Below are 22547 nucleotides of genomic sequence, written 5' to 3' on the forward strand. Positions count from 1 at the left end.
TGTCCTTCTCTAAGGATCAGTTCCTTCTATCCACATGCCCAAAGTATGTGAGACAGAGTTTCAAAATCCTAACCTCCAAGGAGAAACTTGATTTCACCCTCTCCAAGATAGATCTATTTGTTTTCTTGGCAGTCCATGGTATGTTCAAGATTTTTCTCCAGCACTACAACTCAAGGGCATAAATTCTCCTATAATCCTTAGTCATTTTCCAGCTCTCTGACGCTTAGCAAGTAACTATGAAGAACATGGCCTGGACCAGGTACACCTTAGCCTTTAGACTGACATTGTTGCTTCTCAATACTCTGGAAAGGTCCCTGAAAGCAGATGTACCTAATGTAATTAGTTTTTTTTGTTTGTTTTTTTTTTAATTTCCTGACTGCTGGTACCAAGAGTGTTGATTGTGGAGCTGAGCAAGCTATAACCATTAACAATCTCAAGTTCTTCTCCATCTATCATGGTGCTACCAATTGGCCCAGTGGTTAGAATCTTTGTCTACTTGATGTTGAGCTTCAATCTATATTGAGGACAAATAAGTCATTTATTTAGACCCTTTCTGCTTTGGCTATTAAAATCTTTTAAACCAAATTCTCATAATACTTTGTTTTGTTACCCAAACCACCTTTTTTAAAGTCTTTTGAAGTTTCTCATACAATTTAGCTTCTAGTTTTATGTTGTTGTCTAACCTGTTGGCTCCACAAATATCATCTTGATCTGTGCAACCAGGCCCTGGGTACTTACCTGAAAGTAGTTAATTACATTTACTCTGTCTATAACCAACACCTTTTCAAGTATTATCAAGTGAGGAGTCCTTAAACTCGCCTTTGGGTTGTGTCCAACTCTAGCAACTTCATATATTTCAGAGTATAACTATATTCCAGAGAGTTATCAATGGCATAATGAATAACAAACTTGTTATATTTTTCTGCTAACAGAGAGACTTGCAGCTTAAGTCCACCAGCTGCTCTGGAGGAGAAAGATGGGCAGGGTAAGCATAGACACTCAGTGGAGAGTTGCGATAAATGGAAACTGACTTCACAACAATGGGTTTAAATCTTGATTTTGCCATCTCTTGAAAGAGATTTGGTGATGCAGGGGATAAAGAATTGGCTGCTCCCCAAAATACCAGCATTCAAACCCAACAGACATTTGTGGAAGAAAGATGTTACAGACTATTCCCATAAAGAGGTGCTTTACCGAGTTGTTAAGAGTTGAAATCTACTTAATGGAAGTGAGTGGTAATTCAGAAGTAGATTGACAGGATTTTCTTCTGAGAAGCCTGAGGGAACTGGAATGCCAGCTTTTGATTTAGTGGCTGAGCATTTAAACATGTGCACCATCCTGGGACTCTCGCGAATGCTTCAAGGACTCGGAATTTCCTTCAAATGATGCCTCAACTGTTTACTAGCTCTGTGACTTTAGGCGAGTTACTTCAGCTTTCTGAAGCAGAGTTTCTTCAACTATAAAATGAGGACAATAGCAGCATCAACCTCCTAAGGGTACTTGGGAAGATTAAGTAAAATAACTAGAGTCAGGGGTTTGACAGATCGCCTGGTACCCAAGAAGCCCTCAGTAAATGACGGCCGCCTGCTGCTCCTGCTTCTGATGACTTGGGGATAATTCAAACCTTCAATCACATCCACAGGCAACATGGGATTTTAAATCTGAAGCTAAAAAGTCAGATATTTTGCATCTACAGTTTTTATGAAGACAATCTCTCCTTATCTAGAAATCTTTTGTAATTCATATATGTTGTCCAGCTCTTATCAACCCTACGTACAATAGCTTTGAATCCCACTCTATGTTGAGTCAATTTCATCTTCTCTGACATATCGACTCCCATTTTCCCAGTCACTGAGTCAATCCATCTCATCCAGGGTCTTCCTCTCCTGCGCTGTCCCTCCACCCTTCCAAGCATGGTGTCCCTCTTCAAGGACTGGTCACTCCTTGCAAGAAGCTCAAAGCATGTCAGAGAGAGCTTCCGAATCCTTGTTTCTAAGGAGTAGTCTGATTACACCCTTTCCAGGATGAGTATGTTTGTTTTTCTAGCAGTGCATGGTATATTCAGTACTATTATCCAGTGCTACAACCCAAAGGCATCAGTTCTTCTTCTATCATCCTTAGTCATTGTCCAGCTCTCTGATGCATAGCAAGCAATTGTGAAGACCATGGCCTGGATCAAGCACACCTCAGTCTCTAGACTGACATTGTTGCTCTTCAGTACTCTGGAAAAACCTTTGACAGCATATTTTCCCAATTTAATTTGTCTTTTGATTTCCTACCTTTTGGTACCCAGAGTGTAGATTGTGGAGCCAAGCAAGCTGAAGCTGTTAACAATCTCAATCTCTTTACCCTCTATCTGATGCTGTCAATTAGTCCAGTGGTGAGAATATTTATTATTTTGATGTTGAGCTTCAATACAATACCAAAGACTGCAGTCCTTGACCTTCTGAAGCAAGTTGTTATTTTTTATAGCTGTTGTTGTTGCTAGGTGCTAGCTAATAGATTATGACTCATAGTGATCCTTTGAACAACAGATCTGAATCCTGTCCTGTCCTATGTCATCCTCATCATCTCTTGCATACTTAAGATGGACACTTGGCCTATTGCTGTGGTTACTAATTTGTATATATATATTTTTAAATTAATTTTAATGAAAATTTACAGACTTCTGATTTCCATTCATTCATTGTTGTACTTTATTCCCTGCCCACCCCTCCCCCCAGTACACTCTTCTTTTTGAAAAGTAAAAAAAAAGTTCCCCATTGTTTTACAATCTCTCCCCCCAGGTCCACTCCACTATGCAGCCTTCATTCTGGACTCCTGTCATGACAATAATACCTAATCACATATCCCTTTTAAACAGTTCTCTCCCTCATCTTTATTTATCCCATCTTTCTCAGTCTCCCCCCAACCCCAAGGTCCATCCTGTTTTACAACAGCGGCACTATACAGTATTTGTCCCTTTGTGACTGAGATATTTCACTCAGCATAATATCTTATAATATATTGTTTATATAATATATTGTTTATATTATATATATATATATATTATTTAATAATTTGGGACCCAGGTTATATTTTTCAAATCATATAATCTTGTAAGTAACTATTGTTTTAATCATCTTAGATTCAATAAAATGTAACACTAATGTTATTCATTATTTTGAAGGAAGGAATTTTAAGTGAATCACAATACTTAGAAGACTACATCTCTTTTACACTGTCCTATGATGAAGGAGAGGAAGACCCTTGAGCCAGTGGATTGATGTGGTGACCGCTGCAATGGGCTCTTGTGTGTCAGGAAGTGTAAGGACGGAGCTGGATAGAACAGGGTTCAGATCTTTTGTTCATAGCATCACTATGAATTGTTCCAACTCCATGTTGTTAACAACAACAACATGTTCTTTTAATTCTACTCCATAAGATTCAGCTTTGTTATTATAATGTTTATTCTTTATTTCACAGTATGGCGCTCAGGTGGCTTAGTGAATAGAAACCGGACTGTCAACCTGAAGGCACTTGGTTTAAATTCACCAGCTGCTCTATGGGAAAAAGATGACCATGACTCATAGCAATCCTATGAACAATACATCTGAGCCCTTCTTTATCCTGTGCTGTCCTCACTGTCTCTGATACGCTAGAGCCCATTGTTGCAGTCACTGTGTCAGCCCATTGTTGAGGCTTTTCTTCTTCCTCTGACCCAATTAACAGCCTCTGAAAACTCACTGGAGGATGAGCCATGGCTCAGTTCTTCCTTGACAGTACAAAACACCCCCCCCCTTTTTAATACACATGGATTTAAAGCCATTTTCTACTACCTTATATTGAGAAGACGTCAAGTGGGTGATCTGTCACTTGGAGAGCAGAGACTTTGGGCGGTGTAACAGTAAACTTGCTGAGTTGCCAACACAAATGCTAGAGACCTGAGTCCACTCATAGATGCTTGAAATTAAGCCTAGCAGTCTGTCTAAACAATCAACCACTGCAAACCATTCTACTCTCACAAACATGGAGCACAGACATGGAGTAGGAATCAAGCTGGCGACAACTATGTATTGGTTTGAGTTCAGAAAATTCCAACAGAAAGAAAAGATCTCTTTGGTCACACAGTGACCTTAACGATGTTGATATATGTCTCGGGTGGCTTTTATCGGATGCTTGAGTGCTTTTGTAATAGCGCAGTTACTAATAAAAAACTCAAACTCACTGCCATTGAGTCAGAACTGACTCAGAGCAGACCTTCTGGTGGGCTCTCAGAGGCTGTAAATCAGGGTCAGAGAAGGAGGAAGACACTCAGCAAGGGACTGACACAATGACTGCAACATGCGCTGGAACATCAGAGCCAGTAAGGATGGCACAGGGTAGGGCAGAGCTCAGATCTGTTGTGCACAGGACTGCTGTGAGTTACAAGCAACTCGATGGCACCTAACAACAGCAATAAATTGCAAAGGAGGAGCGTACCCATCCTCCTCCCAGAAACACTAGTGGATTCGAACTGCCAGAGGGACACCATCTTTGAGATACCAGGACGGCTTCCTGTGGACTCTACCAGTGTCCCATTAACTCTCGAGAGTACTTTGATTTTGATGTTAAATTACAGGTTTACCCCCAATCCTCTAAGAACCAAGGTAGCCTTGAAACCTCTTGGTTGCAATGTCTTATATTTTAATTTTGTCTCTACCTGGAGTCAAGGATTCTGAAGCTTCGTCTGACATATTTTGGGCATGTTGCAAGGAGGGACTGGTCCTTGGAGAGGGACATCATGTTTGGCAGAGTGGAGGGGCGAAGGAGAGGAAGACCTTTGGTGAGATGGATCGATTCTGTGACTGGAGCAGTGGGAATAAGTGCGTTTGAGATGGCTAGGTTGGCACAGGATACAATAGCATTTAGAGCTCTTGTACATAGGGTCACTATGAGTTGCAAGCGACTCGATGGCACATAACAACAACAACAACAACAACAACAACAACAACTATTTGTAAGCTTGAGCTAGACATATGTTTGGTTAAGACAGTTTCCATTTAGGCATACATTTGTTTTAATTGATTAATTAATTAATTTATTTATTTATTTTTGAAGACACTGGTTACATATTGAAAAGAAAGCTCTTGTGGCCTGATGGTAAGAAGCTGTGCTGACATCCTGGAAGACAACAGTTTGAATCCTCCAGCTGCTCTGCTGTAGAAGGATGGACTGTCTCCTCCCATACAATTAACGGCTTCTGAAAACCCATTGGAGTGCCAGCTATGGGTCAGTTCTGACTCCACGGCACACAACAACATATTGAAAAACAATGTGGAGACTTGAATGTGTTCTTCAGTTCTTTCAACTTGAGACACATGGAGCACGTGCTTCTCTTTTGGTTTCTGAGCCTTAGATTGTTGGACATTGTGTTCTAATATTTTACTTTATCTTCCTAAGCTGTCCTTTGGAATATTCTATACACAACAGAATGAAATGCTGCCTGCCTTGTAGCATCCCTGGCATCATCCTGCATAACTGTTGCTATACTTGAGCTCAGTGCTGCGGCCACTCTGCTAATCCTTGAGATTGCTCTGAAACAGTCTTTAAACCAAAAATCAAATCTATCCCTTGAGATCAACCTTTTTGTGAAATAGCACAATGGCACTTAAACTAAAGGCCATTAACCAACTTTCAGGAAATCCAGGCATGGCTAGTGCACTATGAGCAAGAGCAATAATCACAGAATTCTGATACAAAATGAAATGCTTCCTTAGCTCATTTTCATCAAGGTATATCAATTCCACTAATCTCAATACTAGTAAAAACTGACAGCATTTTTATTCAACCAGTAGTGCTGGCCATTCAATTGACAGCAAACATTAACAGTAGGTGATCTATTAATTCACCTTATTGGAGAAGTGACATTAGCTGGCATCTCTACTAGTGCCCACAACTTCTTCGATCACTTCTACTCCTCAGTATCCCTAACTCACTTGTAAATACAAATTTACACCTCCAGTCACTCTGTACTTACATGACAATTTTTAATGGTCTATTAAACCCATGCTTACCACATAACACCAGCTCCTGACCAGTAACAATGGTCCTTTCTGCCGTCCTATAATCTCAAATTTAACAGTATGACTGTTCTTCAATTCTATCATTCCTTTATCCCTAAATTTGTTACATAATAATCTTGCCAATAGGCAATATCATGAAATATGGAGAAAAGATTGAAATTTGCCAATGACTTAATCTTATTTGTATCTACAATCAACACTCTTGGTATTAGCAGTCAGAGATCAGAACACAAATGGTGATATTGTTGTTAAGTGTCATCAAGTCGTAGGCGACTCATAGCATGCCTATGAGGAAAAGACCTGGACACTTGTGTAACTTTCATCCTTTCTCCAGGTTCATACGGTTTCTGGAGGCAAGCTATTTCAGCAGTAGATACCACTCCTGCTTCCAAGCTTGTTTTAATCTGGGCACTCCCCCCAAGTACTGTCCACCATGGGTAACCATTATTGCATTTGACATATCAATGTCACAGTGTTTAGCATCACAGCAATCACGAGTTACCTCTGTACAGCAAGTGGACAGACCTAGGCTACACAGACCTAGGCTATACGACCTATAAGAATTTTTGACCAAAAACAATTAAAAACAGGTCATACGTTTTCCATATGTGTCCCTCCTCAAGACACAAGAGGCCATTTGCAGGTCTAGCTTGAACTGAGATTCACAACAAACTAGCCCTCAACCTGCAGGCGTGGCCAGACATTTCAGTATTTTAAAATTCCAGCATGCCTAAATGATGGAAGACTCTGGGCTGGGAAAGTCTGTTGTCAGACATCTCCCCAAAGTCTGGAAGAGCAATGATGTCTGTTTAGAGACTAAGGTGCACCTGATTCAAGCCATGGTTTTCCCAGTAACGTACTATGCATCTGAGAGCTGGAAAATCTATAAAGACAAAAACAAGAAGAACTGATGCCTTTGGGTAGTGGTGTTGGAGGAGAATAATGGATATCTCGTGGACTGCCAAAAAGACATGCCTTGGAGAGTACAGCCCTTATGGTCCTCAGAGGCAAGGATAGTGAAGATTCATCTCATATACTTGGGGCATAAGCAGAAGTGGCATCCACTTCCTAAATAACATGTCTCCGGAAACTCTATGAACCTTGATAAATGTCAATAGTTGTAGAAAGGCTTTAGGCCTTTTGTTCATAGGGTCTCTATGATTCGTCCTCAACTTGAAGGCTATCAACAATAATACCCTGGAAAGGGCCTCATGCTCAGAAAGGAATAGGGTCAGTGAAAAGAAGAATAACCTTCAATGATATGGATTTGCACAATTATTGTGGAAATGTGCTCAGATGTCTCAGAGGCGAGAGGATGGCATAGGACAGGACAGAGTTCAGAATTTTTGCTTGTAGTTGTTAAAAGCACTTCACAACAACAATAAACTATTAGCAATTTATAGTGAGCTCTGCTGATGTAGTCCATAGGGAGTTGTACTACCAACCCAAACATGGATCCTCTCTGGCAGCTTCGAACTACCAGAGGCTTCAAGGGAGAAAGATAGGCAATCTCCTTCTGCACAAGTTACACCCTCTGAAAATCTCATGGAGAATCAGTGATGAGTTGTTTCTAAATTGAGTGTAATGAATTGATTATGTCTTGTAAATGATGATGATAATGATGAACTAATATTCTCACAAAATATATTAATTATTGAGAGATGTTGCCCAAGAAGTTGTCACATACTGATTTTACCAAAAGGCCACACAATACTTACTTCAAAAGGTGTTTTTTTTGAGAGTCTTTTTTTTTTTAGCCTTTAGCCATTTTAAGTTTAAATGAGGCTGGAGATAGAATGATGGAATTCTGTAAAATCAATAATTTATTCACTACAAATACCTTTTATAAGAAACATAAACTCAGATTATACACATGGGTTTCCCCTGATGGTCTGCACAGGAATCAGATCAATTACATCTGTGGAGAGAATTGCTGGAGAAATCCAATATCAGCTGTGAAAACTAGGTCAGGAGTTGATTGTAGAACAGACACTCAGCTCTTCATATGCAAGTTCAAATTAAAACTGAAGAAGGTTAAATCAAATCCACAGGGATCAAAATTTGACCTTGAGTCTATTTCACTTAAGTTTCAAAATCATCTCAGGAACAGTTTGGAGGCTTTGAACACTGATGAGTAAAGATGAGATGTGAGGTGTAGGAAGATGTGTGTGTATATATATATATGTGTGTGTGTGTGTGTGTGTGTGTGTGTGTGTGTATTTAATGCATGAAAGTCAAAGCAAAGGGAAGAAATAAAGAAGTTAAGGAGCTGAACAGAAGATTTCAAAGGGTACCATGGAAAGATAAAGCTAAGTATTATAATGAAATATGCAAAGAGCTCGAATCAGAAAATGAAAAGGTTTGAACTTGCTCGGCATTTCTTAAGATGATGGAACTGAAGAACACATCCAAACCTCGAGTTGCAGTACTTAAGGTTGCTTTGGGCAGAATATTAAATGATTCAGGAAGCATTAAAAGAAGATGGAAAGAGTATACAGAGTCATTGTACCAAAAAGAATTGGCTGACACAGAAGAATTTCATGAAACAATGGATGATCAAGAGCCTATGGTAATGTAGGTGGATATTCAAGGTGCTCTGAAAGAATTGGCAAAAACAAAACCCCAAGATGGCATACCAATTGACATATTTCAATAAACAGATGCCACCCTGGATGAGCTCACCAAGCTGTGCCAAGAAATCTGGAGGACAACCACCTGACTGACTGGAAGAGATCCCATTTTTTCCCATTCCAAAGAAAGGTGACCCAGCAGAGTGTGGACATTATTGAACAATGTTATTAATATTACACGCAAGCAAGATCCTGCTGAAAATTATCCAAAAATTACTGGAACAGCACATCAACAAAAAACGTCCAGATGTACAGGCTAGGTTTAGAAGAAACCATAGCAGTTAGGGATATTACAGCCAATGTTAAATGGATTTTGTCTGAAAGCAGAGAGTACCAGAGGAATGCCTATCTGTGTTTTGTTGATTATGCAAAGACATCTGACTGTGTGGATCACAAGGAATTGTGGCTGACTCTGAGAAGAATGGAAAGCCTAGAACATTTGATTGTATTTATTGAAAACCTATACTTGGACTAGGAGGCAGTCATCAGCATGGAGCAAGGAAACACTGCATAATTAAAAATCAGGAAAGATATATGATTGAGATGCATCCTATCTCCATACCTTGTCAATCTATATGTGGAACAGATCATCTGGGAGGCTGGACTCTATGAGAAGGAATGTGGAATCAGGATTGAAAGAAGACTCATCAACAATCTGCGTTACGCAGATGACACAACCCTACTTGCTGAAACTGAGGAGAACCTGAGGCATTTGCTGCAGAAGGCCAAGGACTATAACCTTCATTATGAATTGAAGCGCAATATCAAGAGAACAAAGATTCTCACCACTGGGCCGATTGGCAGCATCATGATAGATGGTGAAGAAATTGAGATTGTTAACAGCTTTCATTTGCTTGGTTCCACATCCAACACTGTTGGTACCAGGAACCAGGAAAACAAAAGATAAATTGCACAAAAGTATTAATAAACTTTTTAAAAAGCTATTGCCATTCATTTATTTTTGCACAAAAATGTATAAATATGTCATCAACTTTTTCTTAAAAAAACTTAAATAAGATTCCAGTTGAAACTACCCTTTGCTGCCTTTTTAAAAAAATATTTTGTTTTATGGGTTTTTAAAAATTATGGTAGGTTTTTTAAAAAAACATTTTTTTTTGCTTAGAACTGGGTTTCTGGGGAAGAAAGCCCCTGTATTAAAAACAACCCACTCAAAGGAAAGGGGGGGAAAAAATCAAAGTTTTGGTGAATTGGTGGGGGGGGGAAGCAACCCCAAAGTGGTAAAAGATTACAAATATCTAATTTGTCTTCTTACCAAGATAATTTTGTACAAGTTTAGAATTTTTATGATTTTATGCTCTTCTAAAGGCCTTGAGAATTTTCCTTTCTGATTAAGAAAAAATAGCACTGCAATATTTTTAAAGTCAATTTTCCACTGAGCACATTAGATACAAATGGTTTGATATACCAGATTTTTTAACCTACACAGTTGAGTAGTGATTTACAAAATCATTGCTCCTGTGTGCTGTGTAGTATTCCATTGTGTGACTGTACCATGTTTTCTCAATCCATTCTATTGTGGTTAGACATTAAGGCTCTTTCCATGTTCTTGAAATAGTAAAAAATGCTGCTATGAACACTGGTATACAAGTCTCCATTTGTGTCTCAGTTCTTATTCTTTTGGTATATTTAAAGCAGTGGTATAGCTGGGTCATATGGAAATACCAAACTGCCTTCCAGAATGGTTGTGCCATGTTACAACCCTACCAACAGTGTGTAAGAGTTCCTCTCTCATCACATCTTCTCCGATATTTATTACTTGTTGTCCTGTTAAAATTTTCCCCTGCTACTGGAGTTAGATGGTATCTCATTGTGGTTTTGATTTGTATCTCTCCTATTGTTAGTGATTACATAAATCTTTTTATGTACTTCTGTGTGGAAAAAACATCTGTATAGTATTTTCTTTAAATATGCATTATTTTACTTGTGAGTTTTTTACTGAATAAATCCGAAATTTATAAGCCCTGTATTTGCTATGGAGTGAGAGGTTATTTTATTTTAAATTTTGAAAATTCTGCAGAAATTTGAACTTTTACCTTGGTTGGAACTGAGAAAGAGAGGAGGGGAAAAGGAAGGGTGGACAGGGCCAGCATGAGTGTTTGTATATTTTGGAAAAATTTTAAAATGTAAAAGCTGTATATTACTGGGAAGTTTTGAATTTCTTTTGTTTCCTTATTTTCATCAAGCATTTTCTTATGAGCTTCTTTTATATATAGCAAACAGCTTGAAAGAATACAAAAGTATGTGAAGTTCATTTTAAAAAAACCCACAGTATAGGCTACTACAGTACACTAAAAGACTTTGATAAAAATAACCAATATAAAAGGTCTCCATTTTAAAAGTCATTCATATATACTTTGTGGATGAGAGCTATATACTTTGAAACACTTTTTTAGTCATTGTTGTTGTTACTGCTGTTGTTAAGTGTCATCGAGTCGAGCATGACTAATAGCGACCCTATGAACAATAGACCCTAACCCTGTCCTATAACTATTGTCATTTCTCTAAATTCATATCGTTTCCAGAGGCACTTTTTTAGAGGGATAAATTATTGATTTACTGAAAACAAAAAGATGAATTGTATTGAAAAATAGGCTGCCAGGGACCTCTTTAGGGTATTAAAGAGTAATGATGTCAGTCTAGAGACTAAGGTATGCCTAATTCAGGTCATGATCATCACAATTACTTTCTATCAATCAGAAAGCTGGACAATGACTAGGGATAATAGAAGAAAAATTGATGCTTTTGAGTTATGGTACTGGAGAAGAGTATTGAATATACCATGGACTGCCAGGAGAACAAACACGTTCATCCAGGAGAAAGTGAAAGTATGCTGCTCTTTGGAGGTAAGAGTTTTGATGCTCTATCTGACATATCTTGGGCATGTTGCAAGGAGGGACAAGTCCTAAGAGACAGACATCATGCTTGGAATGGTGGAGGGACCGCACAATAGAGGAAGACCCTGAATGAGATGGATTTATTCAGTTACTGGGGGAATAAGGATAGATGTGTCAGAGATAAAGAGGTTGGCTCAAGACAGAGCAGAGTTCAGAGCTATTTCTATGAGTCAGAGTTGACTTGATGACACATAACAACAACAACAACAACCAACACCTGAGTTAGGATGATGGTCTCCAACTGGCATTTGTTGTCTTAATCCACACAAAAAAATTCCACTTCTAAATACATCTATCCTATTCTTTCAAATTTCATGAACATCAAGTAAAAACTGACTTCATAGATGACCCTCCCGCAAGTTTTCAGGAGGTTGTAAATTGTGTAGGAAGAGAGTACCCATCTTTCTCTCATGGAATTGATGTTGGACACAAACTACTAGAAAGGCAATACTTTTGGATTAGCAGGTCTCCTGACAACAGACTATACCATCAGAGTGTCTTTCTGTTGTATTTGCTTCTAGAATAACTGTTACTTGAGCCCATCATACTTTAGAATACAAAGAAGAGGAAAATTTCACATTTCAGGACTTGTTTATAAAAATCCCATGAGGTATATATTTTACACTCCCACAAGTATCAGAGTATTTTATAATGTCATTTACTATTTCAGATGGCATTCATGTCACAACTTTCTTCATAGCCACTGTCTTTATGGTTTCCACGCAATTATTAGCATTACTTTATTAATTGTATGCTTTTTAGTCCAATTTGAATTCTGCTTTTCATCAAATCATTATTTTGGATTTGAAGTTATTGCCAAATACTGATTTTTAATTTAGTGTGTTTAGTACTACGTTGTTGTTGTAGTTATGTGCCATTGAGTCGCTAAGCATTTATTAATTGGGAACCTACTTTTTTCAGTATTAATCAGTACAACGGACTTCCAACACCCATCAAAATCAGTAGTCTAAAAGCAATAGTCTTCTACAACACTCCCATTAATTTCACAAACTTTGGGGAATTTTGTCAGGAGACTGGCAGTCCTTGAAAAAAGACAAGATGCAAGTAGAGGATCAGTGAAGGGGAGAAAGACTTTCAATGAGATGAACTGACACAATGACTGTAACAACAGAGATGAGCACAGCTGAGGTCGTGGGGATGGTGCAGGATATGAAGATGATTTGACCTGTTGTTCATAGCTTTGCTGTAAGCAATAATAGTCAACTTGATGACCCTTAACCTATAGCCCAAGCTCTAGCTTTGTGAATAAATGAAAAAAAACCCACAACAAACCAACAAACTATTAGAATTAATTGAATAACAATAGTAAAGAAGTTATTTTGCTCATAAGAGTATGCTTTATGCTATAACATGTTCTCACCTATATTACTATCATTCTAACATTTTCTATATCTTTCATTGACTTGTAAATTTACTGTTCTATCATAATACCACCCCTCTTATGTTTGGTAGGAATTAAACTGTATTACTAACAATAATGCATATGATTGATCCTATTAGCAGTCTCTGCACAGAGTCAGCCATTGACTTATCTCCACTGGTAATAGTATCTAATACATGTGGTTTTAGACTATGTTCAAAACTTAAACCTTCTCCAATGCTAAAAATTAGTGTTTTTCTTAGAAATTATATTAGATCAGAAAAGCAACAACTTTTAAAAGCAAAGATATGAATAAAAGTAATTTTTAATTTTTAATTTTTAAATTGCTAAATTTCATTCATTCTGAGGTTATGGAGTAAGGGGGGAAGTCAGTCAAATAAAACAAAAGGGAAGCATTTAACCAGGGATTAAATTTAGAAAAAAGAAAATCAGCAAAGAAGGAGGAAACACATAGAGAAGAGGTGTAAGCAGTGCTGTAACATGTGGGAGTCACAGTCAGAGTCACACAACAAAATATGTAAACATTGTTGAATAGAGAATTGATCTACTCTTTAAACTTTCACCCAAATCACAATTAAAATAAATGGAAGTTTTGTAAATGAGTAGAATAGAAAGGAAAAAAAATTGTCTTTAGTCAAATGGTGAGTTTAATTATATGAAGACTGACTGTTACCCCCTAAATTCCTCTTGGAAACCTGCTCTGAGCACATGGTAAAATGATCAGCTCATGCTGATTTTTCATGACAGAGAAAATGGGGTCCCAAGAAAAGAGACAAGTGGCTCAGTTAAAACTAGAAAGGGAGGGAGTGTCCGTGGACTCTACCAGACACTGCTGGCTATCACAGTCACTGTCTGTCTCCTTTGCAGTATTTGTGACATAAGCACCCAAAAGGGCAGGTTGGGGTTAGTAATTTTTGAGAGGATAAATAAGAATGAAGGCTCACAGAAGGATACCACAAATTATATATATGAAGAGCTTCACTTGAGAAAGAACAATGCAAGGTCAGAGCCAATACGAGGAAAAGCTTGCATGTGAACAGGATTTTTAAATATTGACAAAACACCAGGTGTGTAAATTCACTACGGGATTCTACAAAATTAACTGGTCCATTTTCCTTTTATCTGTTGACTGAGAAGTAATGTGCCCTTGTGAAGACAGAAAATTAAATAATAACTACGTAAATGCACAGGGCTAAGACTGCCACCTCCTTCAGAAAAAAAAATAATTAGTTCATGATTGGCTGTATGACAAACTTATAAACTGTGATGCAACATATTTCTTCACGGGATTTATATTAATGCATATAAATTCTAGTTAAATATAATAAAAGTCAAATCGTTTTTCAGTCACATTTTTACTGAATGAGACATAATTGTATCTAAAACTTTTTCTGTTAATTTCTTGAAAAGCAGTAGCAGCAAAGGCCGAGAGTCACACGTGTTTGTTTTACATTTAATAATGTGTAATTAAATTTTCAGAATTGTTTCCTTTCTCCATACCTATTCATTCAGCACACTGAGCCAATCATTCAAAAAGCTGGACCATATGAAGAACAATATGGCATCAGCATTGTAGGCAGACTCATCAACAAACTGTATTATTCAGATGGTACAACCTTTCTTGCTGAAATGAGAACTTGAAACGCTGGCTACAGAAGCAAAGACTATGGTCTTCAATGTGAATTACATCTCAAGATCAAGACAACAAAAATTCTACTCATTGGACTGACAACCAACAATACCATGATAGATGGAGAAAAGATTGAAAGGCTCAACTGTTTCATCTTACTTTGAGCCACACAATCAACACCCTTGGTACCAGCAGTCAGGAGATCAAGAGACATGCTGTATTAGGAAATTCTGCTGTCAAGGACTTCTCCAAAATACTAAGGAGCACTGATGTCAGTTTAAAAACTACAGTGCTCCTTATTCAGGCTATGTTTTTTTTAATCACTCGTTATGCGTCTGAGAGCTGGACAATGAATAAGGAAGAAGAATCAAACCCTTTGAATTGTGGCATTGGGGAAGAATACTGAATGGTTCATGAATGCCAAAAGAATAAACAAGTCTCTCTTGGAGAAACCATAAACAGGGTCCTCTTTAGAAGCCAAGATGGTGACACTGGGTCTCACATCGTTTGGGTATGCTTCACGGAGGGGTCCAGTCCTTGGGACAGGACATAATGCTGGGAAAAGTGGAGGGTTAGGAAATAAGAGGAAGACTCCCAACAAGATGGACTGGCAGAATGACTGCAATGGTGCTTTGAGCATAACAGAGGTCGTGAGGATCGAGCAGGATAGGGCAAGGTTCAGGTCTGTTGTTCACAGCATCACAGTGAGTCACAGGTAATTCAAAGCCACCTAACAACAATAACAACAATTAAATAATGCAAATAATTCCTGCTAGTGATATACAAAACATGTCCATATCAGTGTTGTCATTGTTATATGCCATTGAGCTCTGAACCCTGCTCAATCCTGAGCCAACCTCACCGTGTCCAATACACCTACCTCCATTACTCCAATCACTCAGTCAATCCATCTCATTGAGGGTCTCCCCCTCCTGCACTGCCCTTCCACCCCCAAAGCATAATGTCCCTCTCCAAGGATTGTGCCCTCCCTGCAACATGACCAAAGTACGTCAGACAGACCTTCAGAATCCTTGCCTCCAAGAAGCAGTCTGCTTTCGCCCTCTCTAGGGTGAGAATAAACTTGTTTATTCTCGTAACAGTCCACGGTATATTCAATAAATACTTTTCTCCAGGACCAGAGCTCCTGTGATCCCTAGTAATTGTCCAGCTTCTGGATACATAGCAAGTAATTGTGAAGAACATGGACTCAATCAGGCACACCTTAGTCTTCAGACTGACACTATTGTTCTTCAGTACTCTGGAGAGTTCCCTGACAGCCGACTTTCCCAATGCAATTTGTCTTTTGATTTACTGGCTGCTGGTACCAAAAGTGTTGATTGCAGAGGCAAGCAAACTAAAGCTGTTAAGAATCTCAATCTCTTCACCATCCATCATGATGCTGGTAATTGGCCCAGTGGTGAGAATCTTTGTTTTCTTGATGTTGAGCTTCAATCCATATTGAAGGCTGTAATCTTTGACTCTCTGCAGCAAATGCTTCAGGTCCTTCTAAGTTTCAGCAAGCAAGTTTGTGTCATCTGTATTATGCAGGTAATTGACGAGTCTTCCTCTGATTCTGATGCCACATTCTTCCTCACAGAGCCCAGCCTCCTGGATGATCTGTTTCGCATATAAGTTGAAAAGGTATGGGGGTAGGATACATCCATTGGGTGGCATACACCCTTTCCAATTTTAAGCCACACAATGTTTCCTTGCTCTGTTCTGATGACTGCCTCTTGGTCCATGTATAGGTTTTGCAGTGACTAGGTAAAAAATTTTAATTACCTCATATGCCTGCGTGATACTGTTTCTGAGTTATGTTTTTCTTCTAATTAAAGCTGGATTAACCACACCGGCTCAGATCACCTTATAAAGATCAAATAAGATATCTATATTGGAAATAATCTTTAAAACTATAAATTTCACAAATACAATTATTATTCTTTTTTTTCTCTTTATTGTCTGCATGGTTTTATAAGTACCTGTGTCTTTATTTATGACTAACGCCCCAAGAGAGAAACAGACTGTCCCTGCTGACTCCTATTTACAGAGCACACAGGAGGGACTTATTAAATATATGAATGACAGGCAGATCTTAGATGCACTCAAATCTTCCCTTTAAAATAGTGATCCTTCTTTTATGTCTCTTTTCTCTCTTTTTCTATTTCAATTAGTTCATTTGTATGCATTAAGTTCGTAGCATGTCACGGTTTCATTTTCTTGGTCTAGGCTTACTTGCTAGATAGAACCGGTGTATATCTATACAAATTTGTCATTTATTGCCTGTGGCCTTGGGCACATTAAAGTCTCTGTGCTCACCTGTCATTACTCTTACCTGCCGTCAAGTCATTTCTGATTCAAGGTGATTCTGTCCTGGATACCAAGGCTGTAAATCTTAACTAGAGGAGACTGTTCATCTTTCATGGTGGATTTGAACTACCCACTTTTCAGTTAGCAGCCCAACACAAACATACTATGTCACCAATGATACCTATTATTGCTGTTATTGTTTTTTAATAGGTATAGAAAGACAATACAGCCTTGATGCACAACCTTCTTAATTTTAAACCATGCAGTGTTTCTGTGCTCTGTTCACACAACAGTCTCCTGGTCCAGGAATAAGCTTTCACATGAGCATGATTAAGTGCTCTGAGATTCCCATTCTTGCCAATATTAGATGTGATTTGTCATGATCCACACAATCAAATTCCTTTGCATAGACATTAAAACACAAATAGATATTCTTCTGGTACTCTTTACGTTCAGCCAGGATCCATCTGACATCAGCAATGATATCCCACGGCCTCTTCTAAAGTCTGCTTGAACATCTGACAATTTCCTATCTATGTGCTATTGCCATGGTGTACAGTGTTTGGTGGAGTTCCCAGTTTAAGACAGGTTTGGAAACATGAGTGGCAACCACTTTCTAAACAACATGCCTCTGGAAACTCTATGAAATTTGAGAAATGACGATGGTTATAGAAAGGCTTCAGGTCTTTTGTTCATAGGGTTGCAATGAGTCGTGCTTGACTCAATGGCAATCAATAACAACAACATTGTTTTTTAACCCACAAAACGACGACTGTAAATTTACCTCAAAGACATAAGAATGAAATGAGAATTACATGCCTGGGTCACAATATCTCCTTGCACCTAATTGGCTGCATGCTTTCTTTCCAAGCCGAGTACTGGGGGATCAGACTGACCTGTGAATGATGCGCTGGCTCTGCAGGTACTCCAGGGCCATGGCCAGCTCACAGATAAAGAGCTTCACAGTGTCTTCCTGGAAACGAACGTTCTGCTGCAGGTGATAACGCAGGTCCCCACCCAGCAAGAGGTCCACCACCATGAACATGTCCTCCTCATCTTGGAAGGAGTACCTAGAATATCATTAGAAAACAAAAACAAAAACATACCTTTTATAAACACATTTACACTCTCCCCTGAGCTCTGGAGGCCTAGTGGTAGAATCTGCACTACAATCCTGAAGGCATGCAGTTCAAATCCACCAGGTGCTCCATGGGAGTAGGATGGGCAAACTCCTCCCATGTGATTTATTGCCTCTGAAAAGCTGCTGAAGAGTAAACTATGGGTTGGTTCCAACTCAATGGTAAACAATAATAACAATAACACACTACCCAATCCCAAGGCAAAAAAGACTTTATAATCAGAGTAAGAAGTTCTTGAGTTAAGAGAAATGTTGTTGTTTGTGCCATTGAGTCACTTGCGACTCATAGCAACCCTATGTGCAATTGCTCTGAACCCTCCTCTATCATGTGCCAACCACTTCTACCCTCATTACCCCAGTCACTGAATCAATCTATTTCATTGAGAGTCTTCCTCTCCTGCACTGTCCCTCCCCTTCCAAGCATGATGTCCCTCTCCAAGGCCTGGTCCCTACTTGCAATGTTCAAACTATGTCAGAAGAAGCTTCAGAAACCTCCAAGGAGCAGCCTCGTTTCACTCTCTCTAGGACAAACCTGTTTGTCCTCCTGGCAATCCATGGTATATTCAAAACTCTTCTCCAGCACCATACCTCAAAGGCATCACTTCTCTTTCTACCCTTTCTACTCATTGTCCAGCTTTCTGATATATAGCAAGTAATTGCAAAGACTATGGCCTAGATAAATAGTCTAATTTGAGGCCTTAAATTGAGTAATCTCTTCCTGTGCAATTTAAAGCCTTAAAAAAAAAGCATTGGAAAGGAGGAAAAAAAAAGAAGTGATCTTAGGCACAAAATAAGAATACTCAGAATATATATTACATTTGATCAAGGTAAAGACACTAGTTAGTGTCATAAATGACATAAACACCACTAAATAGCTTGCCTCTGGAAATACTATGAACTTGGAGAAACAATGAAAGTTAGTTATACAAATGTTCAGGTCTTTTGTTCATAGGGTCGCTATGAGTCATCTATGACTAAACGGCAGGCAATTAATAACAACAACAACCACCTAGAGAAAGCTCTGTTGGCCTAGTGGATAGAAAGTTATGCTACCAAGCTAAAGATGGGTGATTTCAATCAGGCCCTCAGCCCTGATTTTAATTGTTTTTGGTCAAGCATGCTTCTAAGCGGTAGAGCACTGCTCTGTCCATTTGCTATACAGAGGTAACACGTGATTGTTGTGATGCTAAACACTGTGATACTGATGTGTCAAATGTGATAATGGTTATCCATAGTGGACAGTGTTTGGTGGAGCTCCCCAATTACAAGCTTGGAAGAAGGATTGGCATCCACTTCTGAAATAGCTTGCCTCCGGAAACCTTATGAACTTGGAGAAACAATGAAAGTTATACAAGTGTTCAGGTCTTTCATTCATAGGGTCGCTATGAGTCATCTATGACTTGACAGCACTTAACAACAACAATAACAATAGTGCATAGCTAAAAAGTCAGAGAATTAAACAGAATCCGATTTATCCCTTTATTATTAACAATCTTATCTTAATCACACTTTCACAAGAGACTCATAAACATAGGAGTTTTAAAGCTCTTTGTACCATTTCCTTGGTTATCTTTCCCTTCTAAGAACGTCATTGCCCAGCAAAGTTATAGCAAACTGGGCCCACATGAACAATAAGAAAATGATATAAAAAGGACAATAAAGAATTGAACGCACAGTGCAAGGAAGTAATTCACTCAGCCTCAGGGGAAGGGAGGTAAGAGAAATATCCTTAGCAAAGGGTGAAGCTTGAATAAAATCTCGAAAGATAGTGATCATAATATTAACAGTAATAGTGATGGCTAACATCACTTCTATCATGTGTTTTCAGTTTGTTGCACTATAGAGACTTTCTTGCTGTTTCTGGAGGCTATGCCGGTGGATTTTTAAATATCAGCTGGGTCAGCCATGGCGCACAGGTTTCAGTAGTTTCTAGATCAAGATAAGTTAGAAGGTTGACAATCTATCTCTGAATGTTGCTGCTGTCAGGTGTCGTCGAGTCGAATACGATTCATAGTGACCCTAAGTACAACATATCTGAACACTGTCCTACCGTGTGTCATCCTCACAATCTCTGATACAGTCAAGCCCTTTGCTGCAGCCCCTATGTCAATCTACCTGATTGAAGGTCTTTCTCTCACTTTCCGTTCTTCCATCTTTCCAAGCAGGATGACTCTCTAAGGAATAACTTCTCCTAGCAACATGCTCAAAGTATGTGACATGAAGCTTCACCATCTTTGTCTCCAAGGAAAACTCTGGCTGCACTTTCTCCAAGACATATTTGTTTGTTCTTTTGGCCGTCCATGGGATATTTAGTACTCTTCTCCAATATCACAGTTCAAAAGCATCAATGTGTTTTTCTGTCATCCTTGTTCAGCCTCTAGCTCTCAGTAGCATAGCAAGTGATTGAAAAGCCCATTGTCTGAATTGTTGCTGTTGTTATGTGCCGTCGAGTCGCTTGCGACTCATAGCAACCCTATGTACAACAGCCCTAAACCCTGCTCTATCCTATGCCAATCGCACTGCCTCTGGCATACCCATCCCGATTACCCCAGTCACTGAATCAATCCACCTCAGAGAGGACCTTCCCCTCCTATGCTGTCCCTCCACCCTACCAAGCATGATGTCCCTCTCCAAGGACCTGTCCCTCCTTACAACATGTCCAAAGTATGTCAGACAAAGCCCCAGAATCCTTGCCTCCAAGGAGTAGCCTGGTTTAACCCTCTCTAGGATGAATCTGTCTGTTTTCTTGGCAGTCCATAGTACATTCAATACTCTTCTCCAGCACCACAGCTCAAAGGCGTCAATTCTCCTTCTATCCTCCCTAGTCATTGTCCAACTCTCTGATGCATAACAAGTGATTGCAATTGTCTGAATTAGATACACTTTAATCCTCAAGCTGACATCATTACTCCTCGATAATTTATTTACAGAGGTCTCTGAGTGCAGACTTTCTATTATGTTTCCTGATCTCCTGTCTGTTTGTACCAGTTGTATTGTGAATTCAAATAAGACAAAACAGTTGACAATTTCAATCTTTGCTCCAACTATCATTATGTTGCCTGTAGGTCCAGTGGTGAGAATTTTTGTTTTCTTCAAATTGAAATGCAATCCATATTGAAGGCTGCAGTGTTTGACCTTCTGAAGCAAGTGCTTCAAATCCTCCTCAATTTCATCAAGCAGGTTGTGTCATCTGCATAACAAAGCTTCTTGATGGGTCTTTCCTCAATCCAGATGCCCCATTCTTCTTCACAGAGTTCAGCTTCTTCAAGAATTTGCTCAGCATACAGATTAAATAAATAAAGGATACAATTCTGACACATTACCTTCTTAATTTTAAACCACGTATTATTCCCTTCATTTGTTCACATAGCACCCTCTTGATTTTGGTTTAAGTTTCTCATAAGAACAATTAAGTGTTCTGGGATATTCATTCTTCTCAGGGTTAAGGACAACTTGTCATGATCCACAGAGTCAAATGCCTTTGCATAGTAAATAAAGTACAAATAGACATTGTTCTGGGATTCTTTGCTTTCAACCAGGATCCATCTGCCATTAGCAATGAAATCCCTCATGCTGTAACCCATCTTACAAGTGAGAAAGTCAAGGCTCAGGGAAATATAGCTCAAATAAACTCATATGTCTAATAAATTGTGAAGCTAAATGGTCCTCCAGGTCCAAAAGTGAGATTTGACAGAGGGGGGAAAAAACAGTATTTATTTAAGCACAAGCTTGAGAGGGCACATGGATGAACAGAGAAGGGAAAATAACATGGATTTGTGGTAACAATAGACATGGCTTGGAATCTTGGACCTGGAGACAGTGAAGCCAGGACCCGTGAAAAAAGGTTGTTCTGTGTTGTTGTTAGGTGCTATCAAGCTGACTGATAGTGACCCCGTGAACAATAGAGTGGAAACTTGCCGTATCCTTCAGGTTCCTCAGCATGTCTGATATGCTCAATCCCACCATTAGGCACTGTGACTGTGTCGAGCTAGCCTGTTGAGAGCCTTCCTTTCTTTTGCTACCCTCCACCTTTCCCAGCCATAGGTATTTGTAAAATGTTGAAGTGGGTTGTTTGCTTTTTTTTTTTAACAGTTGTTCTTTTTAAACATTTTTAGTGTGATCTGAGTGAATGTTTACCATACAAATTGGTTTTCTCAACAATTTACACTCACTTTGTTTTGTAACACTGACTGCAACCCCACATCAGCAGCTGTCCTCTCACTACCCCATTCATCCTTCTTTCCTATCCCTTCCTGCTTTTAAAAAAAATATACTAGTTCATTTCCAAACTTCAAATACATTGTTTTTCACTCCAGATCCTTCCCATTTTTTCCTGCCCACCCATCAAATTGTACAACCCCATGATTAATGCCCCCCACACACATCCTCACTCATCTGCTTCCACTATCTCCCCCCTTGAATCCTCATACTCATTCTACAATAATGGTTTTATACAGTATTTGTCCTTGTGAGATGAAGTT

The 22547-nt window shown here is 38.9% G+C and overlaps 1 protein-coding gene across 1 annotated transcript in view; it reads right to left on the bottom strand.

Annotated features, from left to right (window-relative positions):
* The window catches only part of STK32A (serine/threonine kinase 32A), a 252339-nt gene that overhangs the window by 168488 nt on the left and 61304 nt on the right, over positions 1–22547 (bottom strand). Inside the window, exon 3 of the mRNA XM_006893734.1 lies at positions 17825–17998. Within this exon, the coding sequence (XP_006893796.1) occupies positions 17825–17998 (174 nt within the window). The remainder of the gene's footprint in view (positions 1–17824; positions 17999–22547) is intronic.

The sequence above is a fragment of the Elephantulus edwardii genome, unplaced genomic scaffold, assembly GCF_000299155.1.
Source record: "Elephantulus edwardii isolate Elephantulus edwardi_28Jun2011 unplaced genomic scaffold, EleEdw1.0 scaffold00130, whole genome shotgun sequence".
NCBI classification, from domain to species: Eukaryota; Metazoa; Chordata; class Mammalia; order Macroscelidea; family Macroscelididae; genus Elephantulus; species Elephantulus edwardii.